Consider the following 25,000-nt stretch of genomic DNA (forward strand, 5'->3'; position numbering starts at 1 on the left):
TGTGTGTGTGTGTGTGTGTGTGTGTGTGTGTGTGTGTGTGTGTGTGTGTGTGTGTGTGGCTGTCTAGTATATGTCTGTCCCTCTCTGTCTCTGTCTCTGTCTCTGTCTGTCTTTGTCCCTCTCTGTCTCTGTCTCTGTCTCTATCTCTGTCTCTGTCTCTTTGCGTGCGCTCGATGCTCACCGTGCTTGTCGTGTACAGGTATCGGGAGGCCATGGACGCCGGCGACACAGACAACATTCTGCTGAAGCTCACGCCCGCAGAGATGTACGACATCTGCAAGAAGGCGTCGGAGAAGATCTGCAGTGGAGACCGCAAGCGCTTCATCGACGAAACCATGCCGGAGCTTGGAGACGGTGCGTAGCATGAGAGGAAAGACGAAAGGCGAACGAAAACTTGCTCTTCTATGACTTGTACTGGATGTGGGCATGTGGCATCAACCAAAGAGGGTGAACTTGGCACCCAAGACGACATTCGCATCTGTGGCGTTGTTTGCCGTATCGATGTCCGTGAATATTGGCTAGCACGCACAGCCACGCTTCAACAACGCTTCGGCCTTGTCCTCATATACAAACTTGGTGGGTGTCCGCTGCGTGTTTGCCTGCAGGCATCAAGTACTACAACAACCGTCGCGTTGAGAAGGAGATGGTTGCAGAGGTGGACCGGCTGCTTGCCGAGGCAAAGCCGTCGCCATCGCCAGAGGCCCAGACCGCCCTCGATCGCTTTGATGTCGACGTCTTCTTCTCCAGAGGTACAGCCCTGCTGTTCTTGTTCTTGTTCTTGTTCTTGTTCTTGTTCTTGTTCTTGTTCTTGTTCTTGTTCTTGTTCTTGTTCTTGTTCTTGTTCTTGTTCTTGTTCTTGTTCTTGTTCTTGTTCTTGTTCTTGTTCTTGTTCTTGTTCTTGTTGTGGTTGTGCTATGTTGGGGCGGGCACACCCGGGCCGCGCAAGGGTATGATAGAAGCCGTGGCTGTTCCCCGCTCACTTCGACCACCTACACCATGGCTCAGGTCGGCGCGTGCGAATGGAGGACCGCCACGTCATCATGGAAGACTTCAACAACATGATGGACCAGGTGGGCAATACAACCCACGTCGCGTGGTGGTGGTGGTGCTGCTGCTGTTGCTGTTGCTGCTGAGTCACACGATGCAACCGAGCTACTTGCGCTTTGTTTTGTCTTGAGGACGACGTATCATGCTCATCTTGATACGCTCTCTCTCGCACACACACACGCACGCGCACACACCCGTACGTACACACATACACACAACACCTACGTGCTTGAGCAGCCTGCGGGCACGGAGCCCCAGGCGTTCTTTGCCGTGTACGATGGGCACGGCGGGTACGAGACGGCCAAGTACGTGCAGGCCCACCTGCACCACAACATTGCCGCGCACCCCGACTTCCACACGGACATCAAGAAGGCCCTGCACGAGGCGTTTCTCTCCACCGACAAGAGCTTCGAGGCAAAGGCAGACCGTGAGGTGGGTTGCTTCGCCGTGTCTGTGTGTGTATGTGCGTGTGCGTGTGCGTGCGTGTGTGTGCTTGTGTGCTTGTGCGTGCGTGTCGTGTCTCATTATCCTCCCCCCCCCCACACACACATACACACACCTCTCTGCAGGCACTTCGCTCGGGCTCAACGGCGGTTGTTGCGTTTGTGCGCGGGCGCAAGCTGTACCTCGCATGGGCCGGCGACTCACAGGTCTGTTGCTGTTCCATATGCAACCAGCATTGTGCGTGTGTGCGTGTGTGCTGGTTGCTTGTGTGCACGCGAGTGCATGCGCACAAAGGAGTGCCTGCAAGAACATGAAAACACGCACGCGGCTGCAACTCACTGTTTGCTCACGCCGCGTTGCTTGATTATTCTTTTTTTGTTTGTTTGTTTGTGTGTGTGTGTGTGTGTGTGATGCACAATGTGCAGGCGATGCTGATCAAGAACGGCGAGCCGCATCACCTGACAGAACCACACAAGCCAGAGGTGATGTTGCTGTCCAGCTGCACTGTTACGTGCTCACGTGTCTGGCTTGCATGTTTTCACTCCTCATTCTTCCCCCATTCCATTAGACCACGACAGCTCCCGTCGCCTTTCTGTCATACACGCAAACTGTGACACACACACGCACACTCACACACATACACGCACACTCTCATGTGCTTGCAGCGCGAAGACGAGAAGAAGCGCATTGCCGACGCCGGCGGAATTGTCATCAAGTACGTCGCCTTTATTTGCAAGGCGTCATGTTTGTGTGCGTGTGCGTGTGCGTGTGCGTGTGCGTGTGCGTGTGCGTGTGCGTGTGAGTGTGTGTGAGTGTGTGCGTGCGTGTGCTGCGCTTGGTGTCTTGCATGCGTGACTTCCGTCACGCACCCAAATTACCCAATGCTGACGTGTTTGTGCTCATGCATTGCCCAATCTACTTCTAATGCTGTTGTCACCACCACCACCACCACCATCATCATCATCATCATCATCGATTGGCCTGTGCTGCAGCCGCATGGGCACCTGGCGCGTCAACGCCATGCTCGCCGTCTCAAGGTGCTCAAACACGGTCGACGTGCAGGCACGCACGCGTGCCTCGCTACGATCTTGTTGTTCCGCGATGTCACGCTGCGACGAATAACATAGACATCCATGACAATCCCATCGACAATTCCATCGTCTCCTCCTCCTCTCTCTCTCTCTCTCTCTCTCTCTCTCTCTCTCTCTCTCTCTCTCTCTCTCTCTCTCCCTCTCTCTCTCTCTCTCTCTCTCTCTCTCTCTCTCTCTCTCTCTCTCTCTCTCTCTCTCTCTCTCTCTCTCTCTCTCTCTCTCTGTCTGTCTCTCTGTGTCTCTGTGTCTCTCCCACTCACACACACACTCACACACACGCACACACACTCACACGCACGCACACGCACGCACGCACACACACACACACACACTCTCTCTCTCTCACACACACTCACACAAACCTAACTCGCACGCCCAATGGTTGTTTTTTTCGCTTGCGCCCGTGTCAGGTCCTTTGGCGACATGAATTTGAAGAGCGTGGTGCCAGCCCTGCCGGACATTGTGGAGCAGGACCTTGATGCCAGCTGCGAGTACCTCATCCTTGCCTGCGACGGCCTCTGGGACTTTATGGAGAAGGAGAAGGTGCGCTGCGTTTCGCACGCGCGGGTGTGCATCTTGTGCACATGTTGTGCGCATCACGCACATGGTATTTGACACATACGCTGTCCCTTGATTGTCCACCCTTCAGCTGACACACACACACACACACATACACGCACACACATGCACACACACACACACACACACACACTCACGTGCACACGCCACGCTGTGCAGGTTGTGTCGTTCATCAAGGAGTGGGAGGAGGCACACAAGGACGACGGGAAGAAGGGCATCTACGGCCTGTCGAAGAGCCTTGTGGAGCACTGCATCGACACGCACGAGGGCACCGACAACGTCAGCATCATCGTTGTCAAGTTGAAGAACCTGGACAAGGACATCTGGACGTCCGCCTCTGCTTAACCGACCCCAATTCCCCTGCATCCCTCCCCTTTCAGCCTCCACCCGTCTCCCCTTCTCTCCGTCCTCTTGCCCCCTTCCCTGTCTTTGCCTCCTGCACTTGCGCCCGTTCATGTTCCTCTTTGCATCGCTTTTCCCAGTCGCACTGCGGTGTTGCGCAACACAATACGATGTTTTGAATGGTTGCATGGCCAAGCTGCGGCTGCTGTGATGCATTCTTTCTCTTCGTTTTGTGTTGTTTGTGACACGTGATGGCGTGACTGTGATGTTGTAACGAGGCTTTGAGATCGTGCTTGTGTTGGTCGTGCGTGTCTGGGTTGCTACGACCACTTAGTGCCCGTGTGTCTGTGAGTTTGAGATACGGCTGCCCCTCTCCCACTTGTTCCTTCATGTTCCTGTCTTCCTTCCTTCCTGGTTTTCTTTCTTTTGTTTGTTTTTAAGCGCACAGTTCTGTTCGTATTGTCGGTCCTCCTCCTCCGTCTTCTTCTCGTGCTGCTTGCTCGGCAAGCTTGTATCTCGTAGGCGCTGCTGCGGTGTACAATGCGACCGTGTTGTGCTGTCTCACGTCATCATGGACACCCACACGTTGCAGTCATCCATGTGTCTTCCCGTTCCCTCGTTTGCCTCTCTTGTTGCTGTGTGTTCGTGTGCGTGCTTGTCTCTGTGTGTCTTGCCGCTCTCTTTTTCTTTCCTTTGCTTCTCAGTGCTTGTTGTCCAACCAACCAACCAACCAACCAACCAAAGACACTCATATGCTGTGCGGCCAATGTATGTCAAAGTGACGTGAGCGTTAAGAGGACACAACACACCCACACACACGCACATCACCACATGCACATGCTCATCAACACATCACACCCACATACACAACACCACATCCACATGCACACAACTTCCACCACCCCACTGAGCTTTCATCATTTTTACGAATTTCACTCACCATCGCGACCACAACGACCAAACAACACGCTCCTCCCACCGTTCAACCGTGCAGTGGAGCGCGTTTCACCTTCACACCAATATATGCACAAGGGGGTTGCAGCTGGAGCACGCCACGAATGCGCATGTACCACAGCGACTTCGTGCTCGAGAATTAACAGCCAACATACACGGAAGGGGAGTGCTGCAGTGTTGGCATGAGTGCAGGGGCTGCGCCCCACAGTTGTTGCAGTTGTCCCTCTGAGTATGTCGGCCAGCCCTGACACTCGTGGCTGCAGCAGGCCAGCGAGCGAACGATGGTGGACTCGACAGGGTGTCCCCGCCCAAGATCAGGTTAATGAGGAGCCACACGACACGACAGCCTCCAACATTCATCAGGTGTGTGTGTGTGTGTGTGTGTGTGTGTGTGTGTGTGTGTGTGTCTGTGTGTGTGTGCTCGATGCATCTGCTCTTCCTCTTTGTGCGCAACCCTACGAACCGACAAGCGTCAGCGTCCATCCATTCACACATTCATGCATACCCTCACTACACCAATTCATGCACAATGCAAACAGCTCCCCCGCGTGACGTTTGGCGAAGAGTGCACACACTTCATCTGGAAAGGCAAATCATTGTTCCTGTTCGGTGTTGACAACCCGATTCGCCACTTCTGCATCAAGTGAGTCCAGGCAACCACAACACAACACAGACACACACACACACACACACACACACACACACACACACACACACACACACACACAACCTCGGGCTGTGCTGACGCGGGAGTTGGCGCTCCTAGTGGTTGCTCTAATCCCAGCTAGTGGATTATTCACCGTGTGACGTGCTGTTGGCTGTGGCTATTGTCGTTGTACCCCAGGTACATTGAGACGAGCACCGCCTTCAACTACTTCATCCTTCTGGCCATCCTAGTCAACTGCGTCTTCATTGTCCTGAGCAATCCACCGGACGAAGCAGAGTACGATAAGCACACACCTTCACACTCTGTACAAGTACATGCTCACATGACACATGATTGATCATCATCATCATCATCATCATCATCATCATCATCATCATCATCATCATCATCATCATCATCATCATCATCATCATCATCATCATCATCATCATCATCATCATCATCATCATCATCATCACAACCACCTCCTCCGTGACCATGTCCATCATACCCTCCACTTCTGACCTCATATCTGTTCCTCCCTCGCCGTGCGTGCCCAAACACCACACTCACGACAGGTATGTGTTTACTGCCATCTATACGCTGGAGATGGTGGGAAAGATCATTGCCCTCGGTTTCGTCATGCACCCATATGCATACTTGCGGAACACATGGAACTGGCTCGACTTTGTCGTCGTCATCTTCGCGTACGTCCCCTTCCTTTGCCTTGCGTGCGCCAGGGGGATATCTTGTGCTGCAATCAAGCAGCTGGTGCGCACGGGTGATGTTTGTACGTGGTTTGCCTTCGAACGGCTGGGGACTCATGCGAAATACACCCGTTACACGGCCGTTACATGCCGGCTGCCAACAGCTATCTGACCCTCAGTCCCAGGCTGGGGAACTACACATCGCTTCGCGTCTTTCGCGTCTTTCGCGCCCTTCGCACCGTCTCAGGTACAAACCAAACCGGGCGAGCACAACACACACATACACGTACGCACACACACACACACACGCACACACACACACACACACGCACACACACACACACACATACGCACGCACGCACACACACTGCACATGCTTCACTCACTCTCACAGTCACCACGCGCTGCATGCAACTCACGCTGAACCTTGACCATCATGACCATGTGATTGCGTGCATGTGCGTGCACGGCGCAGCGCTACCGCATCTGCAGCTGATTGTGAATGCGCTGCTGCGCACGATGCAAGGCCTCCATAACGTCCTCATCATCTTCGTCCTCGTCCTCTGCGTCTTCTCCATCCTCGGCCTGCAGCTCTTCTCAGGTGCAGCCCGATCTTGCCTGCGTGTGTGTTGCTGTAGCAGACAGCGCGTGTTGTTGTGCGCGGGTATCCATGTACAGATACGCCCCCGGGACTTGTCTACGTTTTCACACCCACTCGCACGCACACGCACACACACACACACATACACACACGCATACACACACACGCACACTCACACACACGCACACTCACACATACACTCACTCACACACACACACACACACACTTACATGCACGCACAGGTGTTCTGAGCCGCAAGTGCGTGGCAGAACCTGCGATCGGTGACGCCTTGCTCAACTCCAGCTACTGGCTCCTGGACAACAGCGGTGCGTGCAACACGCCTGGCCGAGAGCTGCACACAACACACGCTCACATCTACTGCTGATCGTCACAGTGTTTGCATCCATCTCAGCTGATGCAGCTCACCAGGAGAGTCCTGCGTTTGCGCATTTGCATGTTTGCTTCCGCGTGATTTCGCGTTCATTCTCGCGTGATTGCGTGTGCAGGCTACCAGCTGTGCGGAAGCGACCACACTGCCCGCCACTGTGGCGCCAACTACACGTGCGTGCAGGATGTGGGCGAAAACCCGGACTATGGATTCACAAGCTTCGACAGCTTTGCGCCCGCGTTACTGGTCACGCTACAGGTAACCAACATGCAGCACTTGCGGCGGCATATCTTGCATTGTTCGCGGCTTCACATGTTGGGCTTTGCACATGCACCCACAAACACGCTTACCAAGCTGCTCTTCTTTTCCCATGGGACAACCATCTTTTCCCTCACCTTCAATTCACACATACGCATGCTTACACACTGGCATGTGCACACAACCGTGGAAACACACAGGTCATGCTGCTCGACTTTTGGGAGAACACGTACGACAAAGTGCTTGCAGCTATGGGCCAGCACGCTGTGTGGTACTTTGTGTTTGTTGTGTTTCTCGGGCACTACTTCATGGTCAACCTTGTCCTCGCTGTCGTTGTCGAGGCATACGGGCGCGAGGTACGCACAATCCCACTCGTGCTGAACACGTGTGTGTGTATGTGTGTGTGTGTGTGACTGTGTGTGTATGTGTGTATGTGCGTGTGTACGTTTCTGAGCGCACGTGTCATACAGCTGTACCTTCATGGATGCATGCGCGTGCATCCCTGCACTGCTCCTGGGACCTTACATTGCTGCTCGCTTGCTCGCGCCTTCACTTTGTTGTCACTCTTAGATCGAGGCAACAGATGAGTACACGGAAACCGTTGATCTTCTCCAATCACAGACATGGGCGCAGGAAACCATGCGTGCAGGCTCGCTGACGCAAGCCATCGACTTGGATGTGTTGAACCGCACGCTGCGCCGCACCAACACTTACTTCTCGCAGTTCTCTCGTTTGAATTTGGCGGAAGCGACTGGGTTGAGCACGAGCGAAGTGATGCAGCTTCCACGGTGGCGGCAACGCATGGAGACAGTTGTGTCGTCGTCCTACTTCAACTGGTTCATCATGATCACCATCATCCTCAATACCATCACCCTCGCCCTGTACTATCCAACAATGCCGGCCGACTTGCAAGCCGCCCTGACCATCTGCAACTACGTCTGGACAGCCATCTTCGTTGCCGAAGCCATGCTTAAGGTGAGCAGATAATGTGTGTACTGAAAGAAGGAAAGAGAGAGTTTGCGTGTGTTTGTGTGTCTGCTTGTGCGTGTATGTGTGTGTCCATGCGTGTGTGTGTGTGTGTCTCCATGCGTGCGTGTGTGTTTGTGTATGGATGCGCGTGTGTGCGTTCGTCCGTTCGTCTGTCTGTCCTTCTGTCTGTTGCTGCTTCTATGCATTTGTGGTGATGCTGTGCGCTCTGCGATCGGCATAAATGCAAACGCTTGCAAAGCGCTGATTCTTGAGCGTTGCTGCTTCTTTTCGATATCCCCCCCCCCATCTGCACTGCTCACACGTTCACTCCTCATCTTGTGTGGTGTTGCCCAGCTGCTTGGTTCGGGCGCGCGGGCATATTTTGAGAGGGACTGGAACCGATTCGACTTTGTCGTCGTTATTGTGTCTCTGATTGAGATTGTCATCAGTCTGTCCGGTGTTGTCGCCTCCAACGGTCTCTCCATCTTCCGCTCGTTCCGCCTCTTGCGCGTCCTCCGCCTCGCACAGTCCTGGTGCGTATGTGTTGTGTTGTGTTGTGTTGTGTTGTGTTGTGTTGTGTTGTGTTGTGTTGTGTTGTTGTATATGGGCGTGCGTGCTGTGCGTTTGTCAGCAAGGGCCGTGTTTTCTTCTTGCTCGCTGCTGCTGCTTGCTGCATGTTTCGACCGTGTTGTCACGGCACGCTGTCGCCCTTCACTCACGCAGGCAGCTCGTGTCACTCAATACATCCGCGATGTCTGCACGACTGCCGCTATGTCTGCAGGCAAACGATGGCGAAGCTGCTGAATGTGATTCACGAGAGCCTGAACAGCCTTGGCCACCTCACCGTTGTACTGCTGATCATGATGTACATCTTCTCTGCAATTGGTATGGCCCTCTTTGCCAACAAATACACGGAGGAAAACTTTGATGGCGCCGTCCCGCGGTGGAACTTCAAGGTGTGTTGCTGTGATTGCGTGTGAATGTGTGAATGTGTGAATGTGTGAATGTGTGAATGTGTGTACACGTGTGCCTCTCTCTCTGTCTGTCTGTGCCTCTCTCCCTGCCTCTCTCTGTCTGTCTCTGTCTCTGTCTCTCCCTCCTCTTGCGCGCTCTCTCTGTTTCTCTCTCTCTCTCCGTGTGTATGTGTGCGTGTGTACCTCGGTCTCTTTTCAGCACCGCCTCTTGCTGTCTGTCTTGTCTTTGTGCACCACTCACTGTTCCCCTCACGCGTCAATCTGTGTGCCCAGGACTTTTGGCACGCATTCCTGGTTGTGTTCCGGGTGCTGTGCTGCGAATGGATTGAGTTGCTGTGGGATACCGCGCGCGTTGCTGGCAACGGTGCGGTCGTTTACTACGTGGCCGCTCTCATCTGCACCAACTTCATCATCCTCAATCTCTTCCTCGCGCTTCTGCTCAAGGCTTTTGACGTGCAGAAGCTCGTTGATGCCGTTGCGAAGAACGCAAACGTCTCCTCGCGCCCCGTCACCGCAGACGAACCCGTCGCAACAGAGAGCGAATCTTCCTTCTCCAGCAGTCAGCAGCACAGTGATGATAGTGGCGAGCTGGGCAAAGATGCTGATGGCGGGGATGGAGAGATGTTGCACGCTCTCCCGCGCCGCCGCCGCTCAACGTGTGTTTCCAATACGTTCGCAGTCGCTGATGATGAGGACATGGGTGGAGATGCGAGAGCGAAGCAGAGGCCGTGGACAATCAAGCACGCAGTTGAGGTTGAAGGCGAATTTGGCGACGCTAGCAGTCGAGCCACGACGAAGATGCGTCCTTCCTCATCACCATCGTTGACATCATCATCACCATCATCATCATCGTCGTCGTCGTCGGCGGCGGCGTCTTCATTGACCCAGCGTGGCGACAACCGCACGCTTCCAGGACACGTGATGGAGTCATCTTTTCTTGGGGACGATGGTCATGCAGAGCAACGCCGCGCGCCTACCGCCCATCATAACGATGCTACTTCCAGCAGCACTTCCAGCAGCACTTCCAGCAGCAGCACAGCTCAGAGTATACGTGTGAATGGTATTGGCACGCGTGGCAAAGCAAGCAGGCAGCCAGTCTCGACAGAGCAGCGGCTGCAGAGCATGGAGACGATCAAGGCAACGAAAGCCGGTTCGAGGAATGTCATCAAGCACGTGTGGAGTGAAGACGGCGCTGACCCCACAAGCACCAGTGTTGTCGACTCAGATGCGCGCGCGCACAGGGGCGCTGGTGATGCTGGTGCTCGTTCCAAGTTGAGAGCACCATCACCGTTTGGACACGATGCTGCACGCACCGGTGTGATGGCGGTGAACGAGGGCTTCCTCAGGGTGGGCGCCAACCAGGCAGCCCTTCTGTCGAGCCCAAAGGCCAAGTTTGGTGCAGACAGCAACGACGACAGTGATGAGGACGTCGATCATGACATGACAGGGAGATGGGCAGTCCACAGGCACGGGGGTGGCAAGAGCAATGAGAGTAGCGACGACGACACAATCTCAAGAGCATCGTCTCTGCCACAGAAGAGGATGCAAGGCAAGCAGGTGACGCTGGTTGAGGAGCCAACTGTCGTGCCCACACCAACAACGGCTTGGGTAAGCTTGCACACCGTGCATGTGTGTGTGTGTGTGTGCTTAGGGTGAGCTTAGGGTGAGCTTGGTATGCTCGTGTGGACGGTGTGTACGCTTTGGTAGGCCTGTGCTTGCTTCATTGTGTGCCAATGGTGACACGCGGGGGGATTGTGACAGCTTTCACATTGAGATGCAACTCACGCGCTCATTTGGCCTTCCTCCTCACAGGACACGGACAGCGAGCGTGGCACCGTGGATACTGTTGCGATGCTAGCTGGGGACGGAGCCGCTGCTGTGATGCCGCGATACCGCCGCCGCCTCCGCACGCTCGTCGAGCACCCGATATTCGACTACTCCATCCTCGTCAGTTGTCACCTGTGTTCCTTTGTGTGTGTGTGTGTGTGTGTGTGTGTGTGTGTGTGTGTGTGTGTGTGTGTGTGTGTGTGTGTGTTCCTTTATGTGTGTGTGTGTGTTCTTTATGTGTGTGTGTGTGCGCATCTGTTGTGCACGTGTTGGGCACGTGACGTTGGCGGATGTGCTTGTGCGCGTGTTGTACATGTGTCTGTGTGAAAAACCCTCACGTGGCGCCTCGACCACTCGTGTGTACTTTGTGCTGCGTCGACGTTGTTTGGGTTATGCACAACAGGTGGTCGTCATCGTCAGCAGCTTGCTTCTCGCGTTTGAAGACTCCAGGTTCGTAATTGCACAGGCACGCGTTTTCGGCGACGATCAGCAAACTCTCGTGTGCCAGCCCTTCGGCTGACCTGTCTCCTTCCTGCCTGTTCGCTTTTGTCCTACCACCTCACAATCATGTTTGGGTACACGCACACACGCACACACTACAGCTTGACGAACAAACCACACCTGCAGCACCTGCTGTTTGTGTTTGACATCATCTTCCTCGTCATCTTCTCGCTGGAGGCGGTTCTGAAGATTGTTGCATTCTCTCCACGCGCATACTTCCGCTCGGGCTGGAACTGCATGGACTTTGTCGTGGTGGTTGCGTCTGCATTGGGTGTTATCCTGTCGTCGAGCGACGTCGTATCGCTGCGTGTGCTGCGTACGATGCGAGCCCTCCGCCCCCTGCGCGCCATCCCGCGGTGGGAGGGCATGCGCGTGGTCGCCTCGTCGCTCATCCGGTCCATCCCCGCCATCAGCAACGTGTTGCTCGTGTGCGGGCTGTTCTGGCTCATCTTCAGCATCCTCGGCGTGCAGCTGTTTGGCGGCACGTTTGCCCGCTGTCTCGACGCGGATGGCGAAATGGTCTCACACCTCATTGTCAACAACAAAACGCAGTGCCTCAGCATGACAGACCAAGGTCGGCTTGTTTTCCCCAGTCGTGGCAGCCACATGCTTGTGCACACCTGTGTGTGCGTATATCTGTGGTAATTGGTTTGTATCCCACCCCTGTTCTGTTCCTTGCTCGTGCCTAATGTGTCCAGTGCCCGTGCATGGACGCTGTCTGCTGATGGTGTTTGCTCTGGCTTCCTCACATCTACTCTCGCCCTCATCCACGCACACGCACACACACACACACACACACACACACACACACACACACACACACACACACACACACACACACACACACACACCACTGCTTGTTGGCAACAGGGTATCGGTGGTCGAACCTCAACGTCAACTTCGACAACGTCCTCAACGGCTACGTCGCTCTCCTCCAGGTATTGCCGCGTTGTTTTGGCTGAAAGGGGACCGTCGCGCGATGGCCGTGCAGTTGGGAGTGGGGGCGCGTTTGCTTGCCCCTGATTACAGCGTGTGGATGCACATGTTCATGTTCATTTCGTTGTGTATTGTGATATATCTGTTGCCTGTTCCAACTGCAACCCACGTTGACCACCACCACCACCACGTTGACCGCCACCAATGCCGGCGACCTCATGCCCCATGTGCACACTCACGTCGCAATCGACGCACCTGTACATGTGCAACAGGTTGCGACGTTCGAAGGGTGGATTGAGGTGATGGAGGCCGCTGCTGATGCGCGCGGCGTCGACCTGCAGCCAAAGTTTGAGGCGCAGTTCCCGGCATTCTTCTTCTTTGTCGTGTTTGTTGTGCTCGGGGCGTTCTTCGTGCTGAACCTCTTCATCGGTGTCATCATCGACAACTTCAACACGATGCATCAGGAGCTGGCGGACGGTGGACGAAATGTCCTGTTGACAAAAGCGCAGCGGCGTTTCTTGGACATGGTTCGCGCCATTGCAAACCGCAAGCCTGTGAAGAAGGTGGAGCCCAAGTCACCCTTCCGGAAGTTTGTGTTTCGCCTGGTGACTGCGCAGTGGTTTGAGCTGGGCATCCTTGCGCTGATCGCTGTGAACACGATTGTGCTGGCACTGGAACATAACAACCAGTCTGAGACATGGACGCTTGTGCTGTACGTGTTGAACGTCTTCTTCACGGCGGCATTTTGTATGGAGGCGGTTCTCAAGATGTTTGCCTTTGGCAAGGTGTACTTCCAAACGGGCTGGAACATCTTTGACTTTGTCATTGCGTGCGTGTCGCTGCTGGACGTGGTGCTGGCGTCGCTGTCACTGTCCCTGCCCATCAGCCCCACGCTGCTGCGAATGCTACGTATTCTTCGCCTTGCGCGGCTGGCACGCCTGATCAAGCGCATGCGGAGCATCCGCACCCTCCTGACCACCATCCTGTATGCAGGTCCATCGCTATTCAACGTCATGACGCTGCTGTTTGTCATCATGTTCATCTTCTGCATCATTGCGCTGTCCCTGTTTGGACACGTCGTGCACAACGGACCCATCAACAGCCGCGTCAACATGGAGTCGTTTGGCAACACAATGGTATGCACTGTGTGTGTGTATGTATGCATGTATGTATGTATGTATGTGTGTATGTATGTATGTGTGTATGTATGTATGTATGTATGTATGTATGTATGTATGTATGTATGTATGTATGTATGTATGTATGTATGTATGTATGTATGTATGTATGTATGTATGTATGTATGTATGTGTGTGTGTGTGTGCGCGCCATGCATGTGTGGGTGTGTGGGTGTCGTGTGCTACATGGTGCGTTTCCTGTTGTGCAAACATAAGCGTGACATTGCCACGATATCCCTGCCACTTGACTGCTTCCCTACTGCAAAAGGTGCTGCTGTTTCGGCTGATGACTGCTGCGGGATGGAACGAGATTGTCGATGCGTACTCCATACAGCCACCAGACTGCGATCCAGACTACCTCGACCTTCCAAACGGCAACTGCGGTGCGCGTTTGCTCTGTTTGTTCGTGCAATGTCCTTGACGACGCGCGCGCGTGTGCGCGTGTGTATGTGTGTGTATGTTTGCGTGTGTGTGGTTGGCTAATCTTGAGCTTACGACTTTGTGGGAACAACAACAACAACAACAACAACAACAACAACAACAACAACAACAACAACAACAACAACAACAACAACAACAACAACAACAACAACAACAACAACAACAACAACAACAACAACAACTTACACAACAACTTACACAACAACTTACACAACAACAACTTAAACATGTGCCGACACCCCAGGCAACCCCATCGCGGCGCAGCTGTTCTTCTCCATCTACACCATGGTCATGTTTCTGATCATCATCAACATCTTCATTGCCGTCATTTTGGAGCACTTGGAGGTTGCTCAGGAGCTTGCGGACACTTTTGTCACGGATGCAAGTCTTGACGAGTTTTATGAGAGGTGCGGCTGCGATGCCATGGTGCCGAGCGTTGCACGTGTGCCATTGTGCTACACATGGTGTGTGTGTGTGTGTGTGTGCGTGTGTGTGTGTGGGTGGGTTTCCTTGCTGGCAATGGCACTGACTTGATCATGCATGCGCGTGTGCGTGTGTGTATGTGTGCATGGGTTTAGGTGGGCGCAATTTGACCCGCACGCAACGCAGTTCATTGCGCACGAGCAAGTGCATTCGCTCGTGACTGGCCTGTCGGCGCCGCTTGGTCTTCCAGACGCCACGCAGGAGGAAATCGACAGCCTCGACATGTACGTGTGTGTGTTTGTGTACGCGTGTGTACGCGTGTGTGCGTGTGAGTCGTGTTTATGCTGCACGTGACGTTTACGTATGTGTTCCTAACGAGCTAGTGGTAATGCCTGTCGCGTTGTTTGTTTCCGTGCGTTGCTGCAGGCCCTTGACCAAAGATGACCGGACTCACTGCCTCGATGTGCTGTTTGCGCTCGTCCGCCACTACCTCACACACGATGTTGACGAGCAGTCCCTCACCGTTAATGACTTTGTCCAGGTCAGCCGTTGTCCTCCCGCTCTGTGTTTGCTTGTGTGTGTGTGTGTGTGTGTGTGTGTGTGTGTGTGTGTGTGTGTGTGTGTGTGCGTGCGTGTTGATGACCTTTACATTCCTCGCTGCTGCTGTTGCAGTGACTCACGTCCTGTGCCACTTTCCATGACATCACCCCTTTCTTCGTTCTCCCCGTTTCCCTATTCTTCTGCGGTGCAGTTGGAGGATCGAATTCAGGAGCGCTTCAACCGCCGCTTTCCGCGCCGCCGCTTGCAGCCGTTTACGCTCACAACGAAGCAGAAGCTCCTGCGCACGCAGGCCGCCATCAGTATACAGCGCTTCTTCCGCAAGGTGCGCGCTGTGTTTGGCCTGAGAAGAGGACCGTGTTGTACCCTTGTGTCATCTCTCCTTTTGGCTGGTTTGCGTGCGTGTGCTCGTGAAGTGCACGTGAGCACGGTAACGGTGTGCACGCGATAACTCTGCTCACATCCGATCTGACACGCATGCAACTGCGACTGCGACTGCGACTGCTGCTACTGCTACTGTGTTCACTGTTGTCGTTGTTTCGGTGCAATGCGTACTTTTGGGCAGAGGAAGGAGCTTCAGCAGCAGAAGCTGGCCTTTGTTGGCGCGGGCGAGAAGCCGCCGTGGGGGGTCAGCAGCCTTCGAGTGGATATCATCCAAGCAACAACTTTGTAGCCCACCCGCTCGACATCACTTCAGACAACCATCCGCTGGGCTTCAGTGGCTGTGTCGATTTGTTTCTGAATGCTGGTTGACTGTGCCTATCATGCTTGCCATTGCACGAGTCGACTTGCCTATGCTTGTCTGCTTGTTTATGTTAACTCATACACACACAACCACGCACACAGATGATGCATGCGAGTGTGCGTGTGCGAGTGTTTGATTGACTATGTATGTTGCTATTATCCTTTCTTTCCACGGACCCTACTTTTTTTTTTCACTACATCTGATGATCCTGTTGTTTTTTTTCGTTGCTGGTATCGCTGTGCGCGATGCTGTGGTGTCGCGGAGATTGCTTCACTTCTTCTCCACCTCTCCTCTTGGCACCCTCCTTCTGCCTTTCCTTCCCCTGTCTGCTTCAGTCAGCGACTTACCTGCTGCTGTGTTGTTGTGTTCGTCTCCTGTCTATCTAGCTCGACTCGCCCATGTCAAGGTTTTATGTTTCAGAGGATCACATGTGTTGCCAGCGTGTATATATTTTCGCTTTGCTGCGTTGCTGCCTCTTTCCGTTCGGCAGTTCTGTGCTGTAACAGCGTGTTGAGCTGTGCTGCATCAAGCTGGCTGCCAAGGCAGCAAGGCCTGCGTAAACCATCTCCTCATCTGACGATATGACCGAGACTCGCTGACTGCTTTCTGATGATGCGCATCATCAGGTCAGCGCCAAACACGCACATGTGATGTACGCGCGCCTGCGCGCACGCACACACCGCGTGTACTCGCACGCAGGATGCAACAACAGAACAACAGGGCAAAATCATATCACAACTGTCACGGCGTCATTTCTTGGCTTCTTGGTGTACAAACGCGTTCGGCAGCATATGGCGTCATCCATTCCAGTCGCTCACATCCACAGCACAAGCGATTGATTGCGCCACCCACCAAGCATGCAGTCATCTTACGTGCGCAACACAGCCAGCCGAATTTTGGTGGAAACTTTTACATAATTTGCTTGGAGCGTCATAATTCGGAGGGCTGACGTGCAAGCGGTGTTGCTCGGCTTTCTTGCTTGCCTCGCGCATCTTTGCTTCTTCTTTGCGGTGTGTCCCGCGCTGCGCATTGTCGTTGCCTGCACCACCTCCTTCGCTCACGCACCCCCACACCTCACACCACACAAGCACTCAAGCAAAGCAAGAAGCGAGCACTTGCGCCCTTTGCTCGGTTGGTTTGTTTTGTTTTTGAGTTGAGTCGCAGCTACACACTTGTCCTGTACCAAGCACAGAGACAACAAGCCCTTAACTCGCTGTGTCTCCCCTCTTGTGTGTGTCAGATAGAGACGACACGCACACCACACGCGACTCACGCACAAGCAAGAAGCAAGGCTCACCAAAACACAGCACCCAGACAAGACACAACCGCAACCAAGCAAACAAGCACGTCTTCAGCAGCATCATGTCTTCTGGACCGATGAACGACATGTGCGCGAAAGCCACGGCACAGCTGCCAAAGGAGTGCTTGGAGACGTCGTTGGTGTGCATTGCCGAGAACCTGTTTGGTCCAGACCCACGCCACATGCTCGCAGGGATGCTCAAGCTCATGCGCAAGCGCTACCAGCAGCAACACGGCAACGACAGCCAGTTTGAGACTGACCTCCAGCATTTCATGCCTGCGTCGTGCCAAGACACCACATCCCTTGCCGCCCTTCCACAAGAACTTATCGAACGCATTGTCTACTTTCTCCGTGACGACCCAATTACCCTCGGTGTCATGGCCCAAGTCTGCCGCTCTTGGTGAGTGTGAGTGTGAGAATGTGTGAGTGTGTGAGAGAGAGAGAGAGAGTGTGTGTGTGTGTGTGTGTGTGTGCACAAGCATTGTGTGCACCCGCGTGGTTGTGTTTGTTGATCCATATTTTGAGTGCGTGTGTTGGCGTGGTTTGGACTCGATGTGTATGCTTCATACCCCCTTCCACAATGCTTCACTGACATGGAGGTTTGTCCCCCCCCCCCTTCCCCTGGCTTGCCCCCGCTTGCGTGACGCCCTTGCGCGCACACACATAATAGGCGGATGATCTTGAAACAACAGCGTGTTTGGCGGGATGTGTGTGAACACCAATGGGGCTGTGAACGCTCCCCAATCGCCTACACCAGAAAGTACGCCCCCATGTGCAAAACGCGAGCACGTCCTCGCAATACAAACACACTCACACACACTTGCACACACACTTGCACTTGCACACACACACACACACACACACACACACACACACACACACACACACACACACACACACACACACACACACACACACACATACACACTCCCGCACACTTGCACACCTCACCTTCTCCCCTCCCCTCTCCTTGTTGGCATGCGCTCTCGCCAGACTGCAAGAGCTCATTGGGCAGGACGACTTCCGCCCATCCCTGCCAGACGTTGCCCCGCTCGTGTTTGCCGGCGCGAAGCTGGACGAAGTGGTGCACCAGTGCGGCGGCACCCCCCTGCTGTCCGCAACCTTCTACGGCCACCTCAACGTCGTTGACTTTCTCCTGCGCAACGGCGCACCGCGCAACTCTACTATCAAGTGCGGCAAGAACGCGCTTATGGTGGCGGCCTTCCGAAACCACCAGGAGATTGTGGCGTACCTCTCCCACCGCGGCTTCAGCCTGCGGGACCGCGATGCCTTCAACAACACCCCGTTTATGCTCGCTTGCTTTGGCGGCGCCATCAAAGTCATGACATGGCTCAAGGCCCAGGTGCGTGTCCATGTGTGTGTGTGTGTGTGTGTGTGTGTGTGTGTCTGTGTGTGTGTGTGTGTGTGTGTGTGTGGGAATAGAGGAGGGAACGGGGAAAGGGGTTTCGTCATACACACATGCACGGCGAAGGTTGTGCACACGAACTGTATATTCTTCCCATGCATGGCAATGTAACCCTTTCAACCCCCCCCATCACTGCTCACGTTGTTACTTTGCACACTGTGATCTTAGGGTCTGTTGTTGACGGACACCAACTGTTACGGCCACACGGCCATGCACTGTGCCGCGCTCGGCGGCCACCGCGACGCCATTGCGCGCGTGCACCACTATGGTTTTGACATCCACCAGCCCTCGCTTGCCGGGCAGACGCCACTGCACGTTGCTGCTGCGTACGGGCGCGCCGTTGCCGTTGCCTATCTTGCCCAGCTGGGCGCTGACCTGACGGCACGGGACCGCCACGGTGCCACGGCGGTGATGCTCGCTGCCCTCGGCTGCTCACACCGCTCCATCAAGAACCCAAACGGCCTCGACAGCCACGCCACCCTCGCATGTCAGTTGTGTGCCTGCACATATATGCGCGTGTTGATATGTACATGTGCACGTATGTACCGGTACGCGTGCCTGTCCGTGTGTCATTTTTTTTGTGCACGTGTGTGCGCCTGCACAACAGTGCACACACCAATGTACGCACACACACGCAGACACACACATACACGCGCCTGTCCGAAGCCTTCATGTGAAACGTGTGCATGCATCCATGCTGTTGTCATCTCACAACTGCCACCACCACTGTCACCATCACCACCACCACCACCGCAATGCGTGCATGTGCAGACAACCTGCTTGTGCAGCAAGGCCAGCACTTCAACGTGAACGACCGCGACGCATACGGGCGCACGGCGTTGCATTACGCCCTCCCAAACAGAAACTTCCCCGTTGTGCAGAAGCTGATCAGCCTGAACATTGACCAGCAGGTGCGTGACACGTTTGGCGCCACCGCCGCCGACTACCAGGCCCTCGTCCGTGCGCTGGCGAACAAGCAGTTTGACCGCACGTGTGCGCTGCTCGGTCGCCTCACGGGCGTCGCCATCACGTTTGCGTGCCGAAGCGAGAGCACCTTCTCCCACGCGGAGTTCAGGGACTTGCTGCGGGCCCTGCGCACAAACACAACCATCCGTACGCTCGTGCTCATCAACACGTGCGTGAATGTGCGCGAGCACATGGAGGATCTGCTTGCGCTGTTTGCGGAGAACCGCACGCTGCAGCACTTTGATCTTGGGCGGGAGGAGTCGTCGATACTGCCGCTCGTGGTGCAGGAGTACCTCGCAACGAACAAGAAGCTGGCAGAGAACGGCGGCGAGTGCGACGAGGAGGAGGAGGAGGAGGAGGATGAGGGTGCTGATCGGCGCGATGATGATGCCGACGATGATGATGATGATGATGCCGACGACGATGATGATGCCGACGATGCTGTCGATGGCGGCGAGAACGTTGGCGACGATGGACTCGAGGACGAGGAAGGCGGTGGTGCTACTGCTCGTGCTGGTGAAGATGCTTTCCCTGGCACTGGGGTGCGCCACGTGTACATGTCCGGCAGCATCGTGGCGACGGCATCCGTGTCCGCAGCACACGCCATGGACGAGCGCGATGATGAGCCGGCCACCTGGTGAACGAACCACGTTCGTTGCAGCTCTCAACCAGCGTTTTTGATGCACGCTTGCACCCGCCCCCGTCGGGCGTCAGTTGTTGCCGTTGTTGTTACTTTGCATCCTTGACGTTGACGTCAGCGCCCTGGTTCTGCCACACTCCCTTTCGCCCATTGCTGTGCAAAAGGCAACTGTGGCCACCGCTCGACCCACTGATGCGTTTTAGGTTACGTTTATGTTAATGGTCTTTTGCTCTCACAGCCTCTTGTCTTCTTTTTTTTTTCTTCCTGTGTCCGCCACCTTTGCCTCCACTGTCTTTTCTTTGGCGTGTGTTCATATTGTGCTGCTGCTAAGCGCCGTTTCCTTACTGCAGCCCCATTCACCCTCTTTTACTCAGCCTGCGCTGACGTACACACTGCATATGCATGCAAGCGTGTGTATGCCCTGTGTCTTGGTTTCCTTCCGCTAACATTCGACTAGGTTCTTCTTCTTCTTCTTCTTCTTCTTCTTCTTCTCTCTCTCTCTCTCCAACCAGGCAGCGTTGTTGTGACCTCTCAGCAACAGCAAACTTCTTCTTATTCGTTCTTCCCTCCTCTTTCGATTGCAACTATTGGTTTTCGTTCATGCAAATCACCTCCTTGCTTACCCCTCACGTTGTTGTTGTTGTTGTTGTTGTTGTTGTTGTTGTTGTTGTTGTTGTTGTTGTTGTTGTTGTTGTGTGTGTGTCATCTGGCCATGCGAGATGTGGATGACGGTAGCTGTGTCAAATTGCGTCATAACATAACAGCACCAGGCGCAACACGCGCTTCCTCCAAAGCAACCAATACACGATATTAGGACGGATTGAACAATAACGGAGTGAGCAATAACGTCAACACAACAGCGCCACCAGCTATGGCGAGAACGCTAACACCAGACGTGAGAAGCAAGAAGGGGGTAACACACACGCGCATGATTATGACAACCAACGCTAGAGAAAAACAAGAGGCACAGAAATGGCGCGTGACAGACACGCTCACACAGCAGGGGTGTGGCAAATTAACCCGCAAGTTGCCCGCCGCGTGCAACGACAACGACGACAATTGCGAGCTGCGGCAACCATCCCCCACAGACACACAGACACACACACATACTAGGGTGACCCTCCCCGATCAAAAGTCTGGCAGGTGCTCGAGGGCCTTCTGGTGAAGGCAGTGGTCCTTGTGTGACGCAATGACGCGCACATAGCGGTTGCTGCCAGAGCCCTCACGCCGCGGTGGAAGCGGGCACGTCTCCGTGTCCACGCCAACGTTGCGCATGTTGATTTCGCGCAGGCGCAGGTTCTGCTGCAGCGCAATGGTGATGGCAGCGACGCCAGTGCAGTCCATCTTGTTGTCTTCGATGGACAGGCACTCCAGCGCGGTGCTCAGCCCTAGCAGCGTGCCAAGCGCCTCCGCACCGCGGTTCGCAATGCAGTTGTGTGCCAGCGACAGACACTTGATGTGGGCGTTTCCCTGCAGGCCAAGGCACAGCTGTACGGTGCCTTCGTCGCACAGCTGGTTGCGGCTGAGATCAAGCAATTCCAGCGCACACATTGACTCGCCACTCAACGCCTTGCCAAGGCCAGCAGCACCAGCAGCGCCGATGTTGTTGTTGCGCAGGCGCAAGCGGCGCAGGCGCGTGTTGGTGGCAAGTGCGGTGGCAATTCGGTCCACCCCGCCGCTGGCAATCATATTTCCAGACAGGTCCAGGTCCCTGATGTGCGTCGTGTCGCGCATGAGCAAGCGCGCAATTGCAGTGGCGCCCTCGTCCTCAAGCTCGTTGCCGGCCAGGTTGAACTTCTTCAGCGTCGGGGTGACACGCACATGCGTGGTTGCGGGTACTGATGGCGGTGGAGAAACAAGTGCCTCTTCCTCCTGCTGCTGCTGTTGTGCTTGTGCTGGAGGTTGTGGTTGCGACTCTCCTTGGTTGCGCGGCCGCGCTGCTTGTTCCTCATCACCTTGGGGCGGCTGCTGTGCCATTTCTGCTGCTGTGTCTGCTGTTGGTGGTGCTGTTTCTGTTGTTGCTGTTGCGGGGTGTGGTGCAGGGGGTGAGAGCCAGGCGTCCACCATGGCTGTGACGTCGGACCCCAGCAGACCAACACTGCACATGTGCAGGGTGGCGATGCTGCTGTTGTCCCGCAGCGCACGCCCGAGGGCAGCACACGCCGCGGCGTTGCCCATGAGCTGATTACCGGAGAGATCAAGCTCGCGCAGGGTGGCGGTGGCTGCAACGTATTTGGCCAGCGCCTCCACACCAGCACCGCCGCAGTTGTTGTCAGCCACGTGCAGCACGCGTAGCGCCGTGTTGGACATGAGGCCCCGACACAGCGCACGCATGCCGCTGTCACCGAGCGAGTTGAAGTTGAGCTTGAGCACGGTTGTCGTCGTGTTGCTTGCCATGGCCAGGCCAAGCTGCTGCATGCTGGCAAAAGCGCAGGCGTTGCTGCTCAGCTCCAGCTCAGATGGGGATGCCCCGTCGGCCAGGGCTGTGGCGATGTTGGTGCAGCTGTCGTCTGAGATGCGGCAGCGACGCAGGTCAACCACCGCACTTCCGCAGTGGGACAGCAGGGCCGCCACGCTTGCCACGGGCAGGCGCTGCAGGTTACAGCCCGCGAGACTGACGCGCTGTAGAGACTCCTGCTGAGCAAGGGCCAGGCCGAGCGCGTCGAGGTTTGAGGAGAAGGTGTTGTCTGCAAGATCGAGCTGGCGCAGGCTGCGGTTGGGCCACTGCTGGATGGCGGACGCCAGATGCACCACACCTGTGTGCGTGTGTGTGTGTGCGTGTGTGTGTGTGCGTGTGTGTGTGTGTGTATGTATGTGTGTGCGTGTGTATGCGTGTGTGTGTGTGTGTGTGTGTGTGTGTGTGTGTGTGTGCGTGCGTGTGTGCGTGTGTGCGTGCGTGTGTGTGTGTATGTGTGAGTGCGTGTGTGTGAGTGTGCATGAGGCAGGAAGCGAAGGAAAGGTGTGCTTGCTGCTTGCGGGAAAACGACAAAGCAGACAGAACGCCGGAAGGAATTCGCACAACGTGCAGGACCGGCCATCTTTCACACCCCCTCCCTCCAATTTGCATGTTGGTCAGCTCACATGAGCATGCATGCACATGCACAAACAAGCACAACAAAGGCAGGTGGAAGCCACCGCCCTTCTCCCTTTCCTCAAACAAAAAGAAAGCCAGCATGCAAGGAACAAACCGTCGTTGTTGAGTTGAACGTTGGCGAGAGTGAGGGTGCGAAGCGATGTGCAGGCTGCAAGCCCCTTGGCAATGTTGTCCATGCCCGAGTCGCCGATGGGGTTGCGGCTGAGGTCGAGCTCGTGCAGGGTGGGCAGGGCGACCAGCAGCTTGCCCAAGGCCGTGGTGCCGGCGCCCTTGAGTCGGACGTCGCGCAATGTGAGGACACGCAGGCCCTTGGCGGCAGATAGACCCATGCACAGGTCCTCCATGCCAGCGGAGTCACAGATGGGGTTGCCCGAGAGGTCGAGGGACTGCAGGTGGTGGGCCGATGGAAGCGCAGCGCCGAGGGCAGCGGCGCCCTTGCCCGTGATGTTGTTGAACTTGAGGTTCAGCGTGTCCAGGAACGGCAGAACAGCGCTGAGCGCCCGGATGCCCTCATCACCGACGTAGGCGGCCTCCAAGCCCAGGTGGCGCAGGCTCTTGCTGTGCGCGATGGCCTCGACGTTTGGAAACGGCATGGCGCTGCGGGGGCAGCCGAGCACGCCCGTGAGCAGGAGCACCTCGGGCTTGCGCCGCTCCACAATGTAGCGAAACGTCTCCTGCGTCAGCTTGTGCATGGGGATGTTCCGCAGGTCCATGATGGGCCAGCGCAGCGCGTTGAGCGCGCGGCACTGCAGCGCCGTTGCATACAGCGACATGAGGTCGAGGAAGCGGAGCACATTCTCCAAGACCTCCCCAGGCAGGTCCAGCAACTGGGCCTCCGCCATGGCACAGGGTTGCGTGTTGTGAACCAAAGCGTGTGCGTGTGCGATGATCAAGTGTGGGGATGTTGTGTGTTTGTGCGTATGAGTGCACTGAGCCAACCAATCACTGGCTCGCTGAGTCAGCGGTGGCGGTGTCCCCTTGTCGTTGTTCCCAAGTCTGGTGGACAAACAAAAAGCGGCGACAGAGCGACAGCACGTCACACACGCACAAACTTCAGCAAGCAAAAGTCAACAGGCGGAAAGGCAGCAGACGCGGTTGCGGAAAAACGGTAGAAAATACCAAAGAAACATCTGCACAGCTGAACGCCAGCCAGTCAGCCAACAACAACAACGCACTCCTCCCTTCTCACAGCACCCTGCACCCACCCACACCACCTTCGCTGCTGGTCTAGCCGAGAAGCCATATTCATTCATTCCTTCATTCATTTGTTCGTTCACTCGTTGCCTGACGTGACAGCGCCGCAACCAGGCAGAAGGAAGGGCGAGAAGGAAAAGGCGCGTACGCTCGTGAACGGGGAAGTGATGGCGGAAACATGGGAGGTGGCGGTGTTCTTCACCGCGGCGGTGGTGTATGTGATCGGCGCCAGCTACCTGTATTGGCGAACATCAGATGAGTACAAGCTGCGCAAGAAGCGAAAGGAGCTCGGCTACGATGTGCCGAGCATCATGTCGTCCCTGAAGCTGTGCTGTGTCCTGTGCCTTGGCCCCATCAACCGACAACGATGGGAATCGAAGCACAAGTACTATCGCACAGATGATTACGGGCCACCAGATGCAAGTATGTCTTTCTCTGAATGAACATACCCAAAAGTGGGGAGGGGGAGGGGGGTGCGGAATGGGTGAGGAAAGGAAGAGGAGCGGATGGGTGACAGGAGCACACATCTGCTTGCTTTCCTGTGCGTGTGCGTGTGTGCGTGTGCGTATGCGTGTGCGTGTGCTTGCTTTCAGTCGTGTGCGTGCGTGCGTGCACATAACTCATCCATGTTGGAATTGCATGTGGGCCCTCATTTGCATGCATGCCCTCTCTCACATGCGTGCGCATGTGCGTTGTGGTCTCGGTTGCGAAGAATGGATGGAACTGCGACCACCCACGGACAAGAACCAGCACTGGCAGCTGCTGCCTCGC

General features: G+C 55.4%; 5 protein-coding genes across 5 annotated transcripts in view; 4 read left to right on the forward strand and 1 right to left on the reverse strand.

Annotated features, from left to right (window-relative positions):
- Positions 1-173: 173 nt before the first annotated feature.
- Positions 174-4,263, forward strand: PTSG_00335 (uncharacterized protein; the record flags this gene model as incomplete). The annotated part of the gene is made up of 10 exons (XM_004998830.1): positions 174-354; positions 606-749; positions 1,006-1,070; positions 1,285-1,479; positions 1,617-1,697; positions 1,917-1,973; positions 2,157-2,206; positions 2,484-2,528; positions 2,993-3,125; positions 3,321-4,263. 10 exons carry the CDS (start codon positions 174-176, stop codon positions 3,504-3,506), a joined length of 1,137 nt encoding a protein of 378 aa, XP_004998887.1. The 3' UTR covers positions 3,507-4,263.
- A 425-nt stretch (positions 4,264-4,688) lies between these two features.
- On the forward strand, positions 4,689-16,090 carry PTSG_00336 (sodium channel alpha subunit; the record flags this gene model as incomplete). Its single annotated transcript, XM_004998831.1, has 24 exons — positions 4,689-4,820; positions 4,997-5,100; positions 5,302-5,400; positions 5,682-5,810; positions 5,975-6,057; positions 6,286-6,411; positions 6,654-6,737; positions 6,918-7,057; positions 7,258-7,413; positions 7,628-8,032; positions 8,381-8,559; positions 8,808-8,982; positions 9,274-10,051; positions 10,859-10,947; positions 11,231-11,277; positions 11,430-11,902; positions 12,199-12,266; positions 12,537-13,400; positions 13,711-13,825; positions 14,128-14,290; positions 14,462-14,590; positions 14,733-14,847; positions 15,058-15,189; positions 15,430-16,090. 24 exons carry the CDS (start codon positions 4,689-4,691, stop codon positions 15,535-15,537), a joined length of 4,893 nt encoding a protein of 1,630 aa, XP_004998888.1. The 3' UTR covers positions 15,538-16,090.
- A 504-nt stretch (positions 16,091-16,594) lies between these two features.
- On the forward strand, positions 16,595-20,428 carry PTSG_11578 (uncharacterized protein). The gene is made up of 5 exons (XM_004998832.1): positions 16,595-17,309; positions 17,580-17,669; positions 17,903-18,272; positions 18,504-18,822; positions 19,107-20,428. Exons 1-5 carry the CDS (start codon positions 16,972-16,974, stop codon positions 19,940-19,942), a joined length of 1,953 nt encoding a protein of 650 aa, XP_004998889.1. The 5' UTR covers positions 16,595-16,971; the 3' UTR covers positions 19,943-20,428.
- Positions 20,429-21,069: 641 nt separating this feature from the next.
- PTSG_00339 (uncharacterized protein) lies at positions 21,070-23,877 on the reverse strand (the record flags this gene model as incomplete). Its single annotated transcript, XM_004998833.1, has 2 exons — positions 21,070-22,697; positions 23,130-23,877. The coding sequence occupies 2 exons, from the start codon at positions 23,875-23,877 to the stop codon at positions 21,070-21,072; spliced, it is 2,376 nt and encodes a 791-aa protein (XP_004998890.1).
- Positions 23,878-24,092: 215 nt separating this feature from the next.
- Positions 24,093-25,000, forward strand: part of PTSG_00340 (uncharacterized protein) — a 4,417-nt gene continuing 3,509 nt past the window's right edge. The window contains exons 1-2 of the mRNA XM_004998834.1: positions 24,093-24,652; positions 24,942-25,000. The exon at positions 24,942-25,000 is cut by the window's right edge and continues 301 nt beyond it. Coding sequence (XP_004998891.1) covers positions 24,397-24,652; positions 24,942-25,000 — 315 coding nt within the window. The 5' untranslated portion in view covers positions 24,093-24,396. The remainder of the gene's footprint in view (positions 24,653-24,941) is intronic.

Source organism: Salpingoeca rosetta (genome assembly GCF_000188695.1).
Source record: "Salpingoeca rosetta unplaced genomic scaffold supercont1.1, whole genome shotgun sequence".
In the NCBI taxonomy this organism is placed as follows: Eukaryota; class Choanoflagellata; order Craspedida; family Salpingoecidae; genus Salpingoeca; species Salpingoeca rosetta.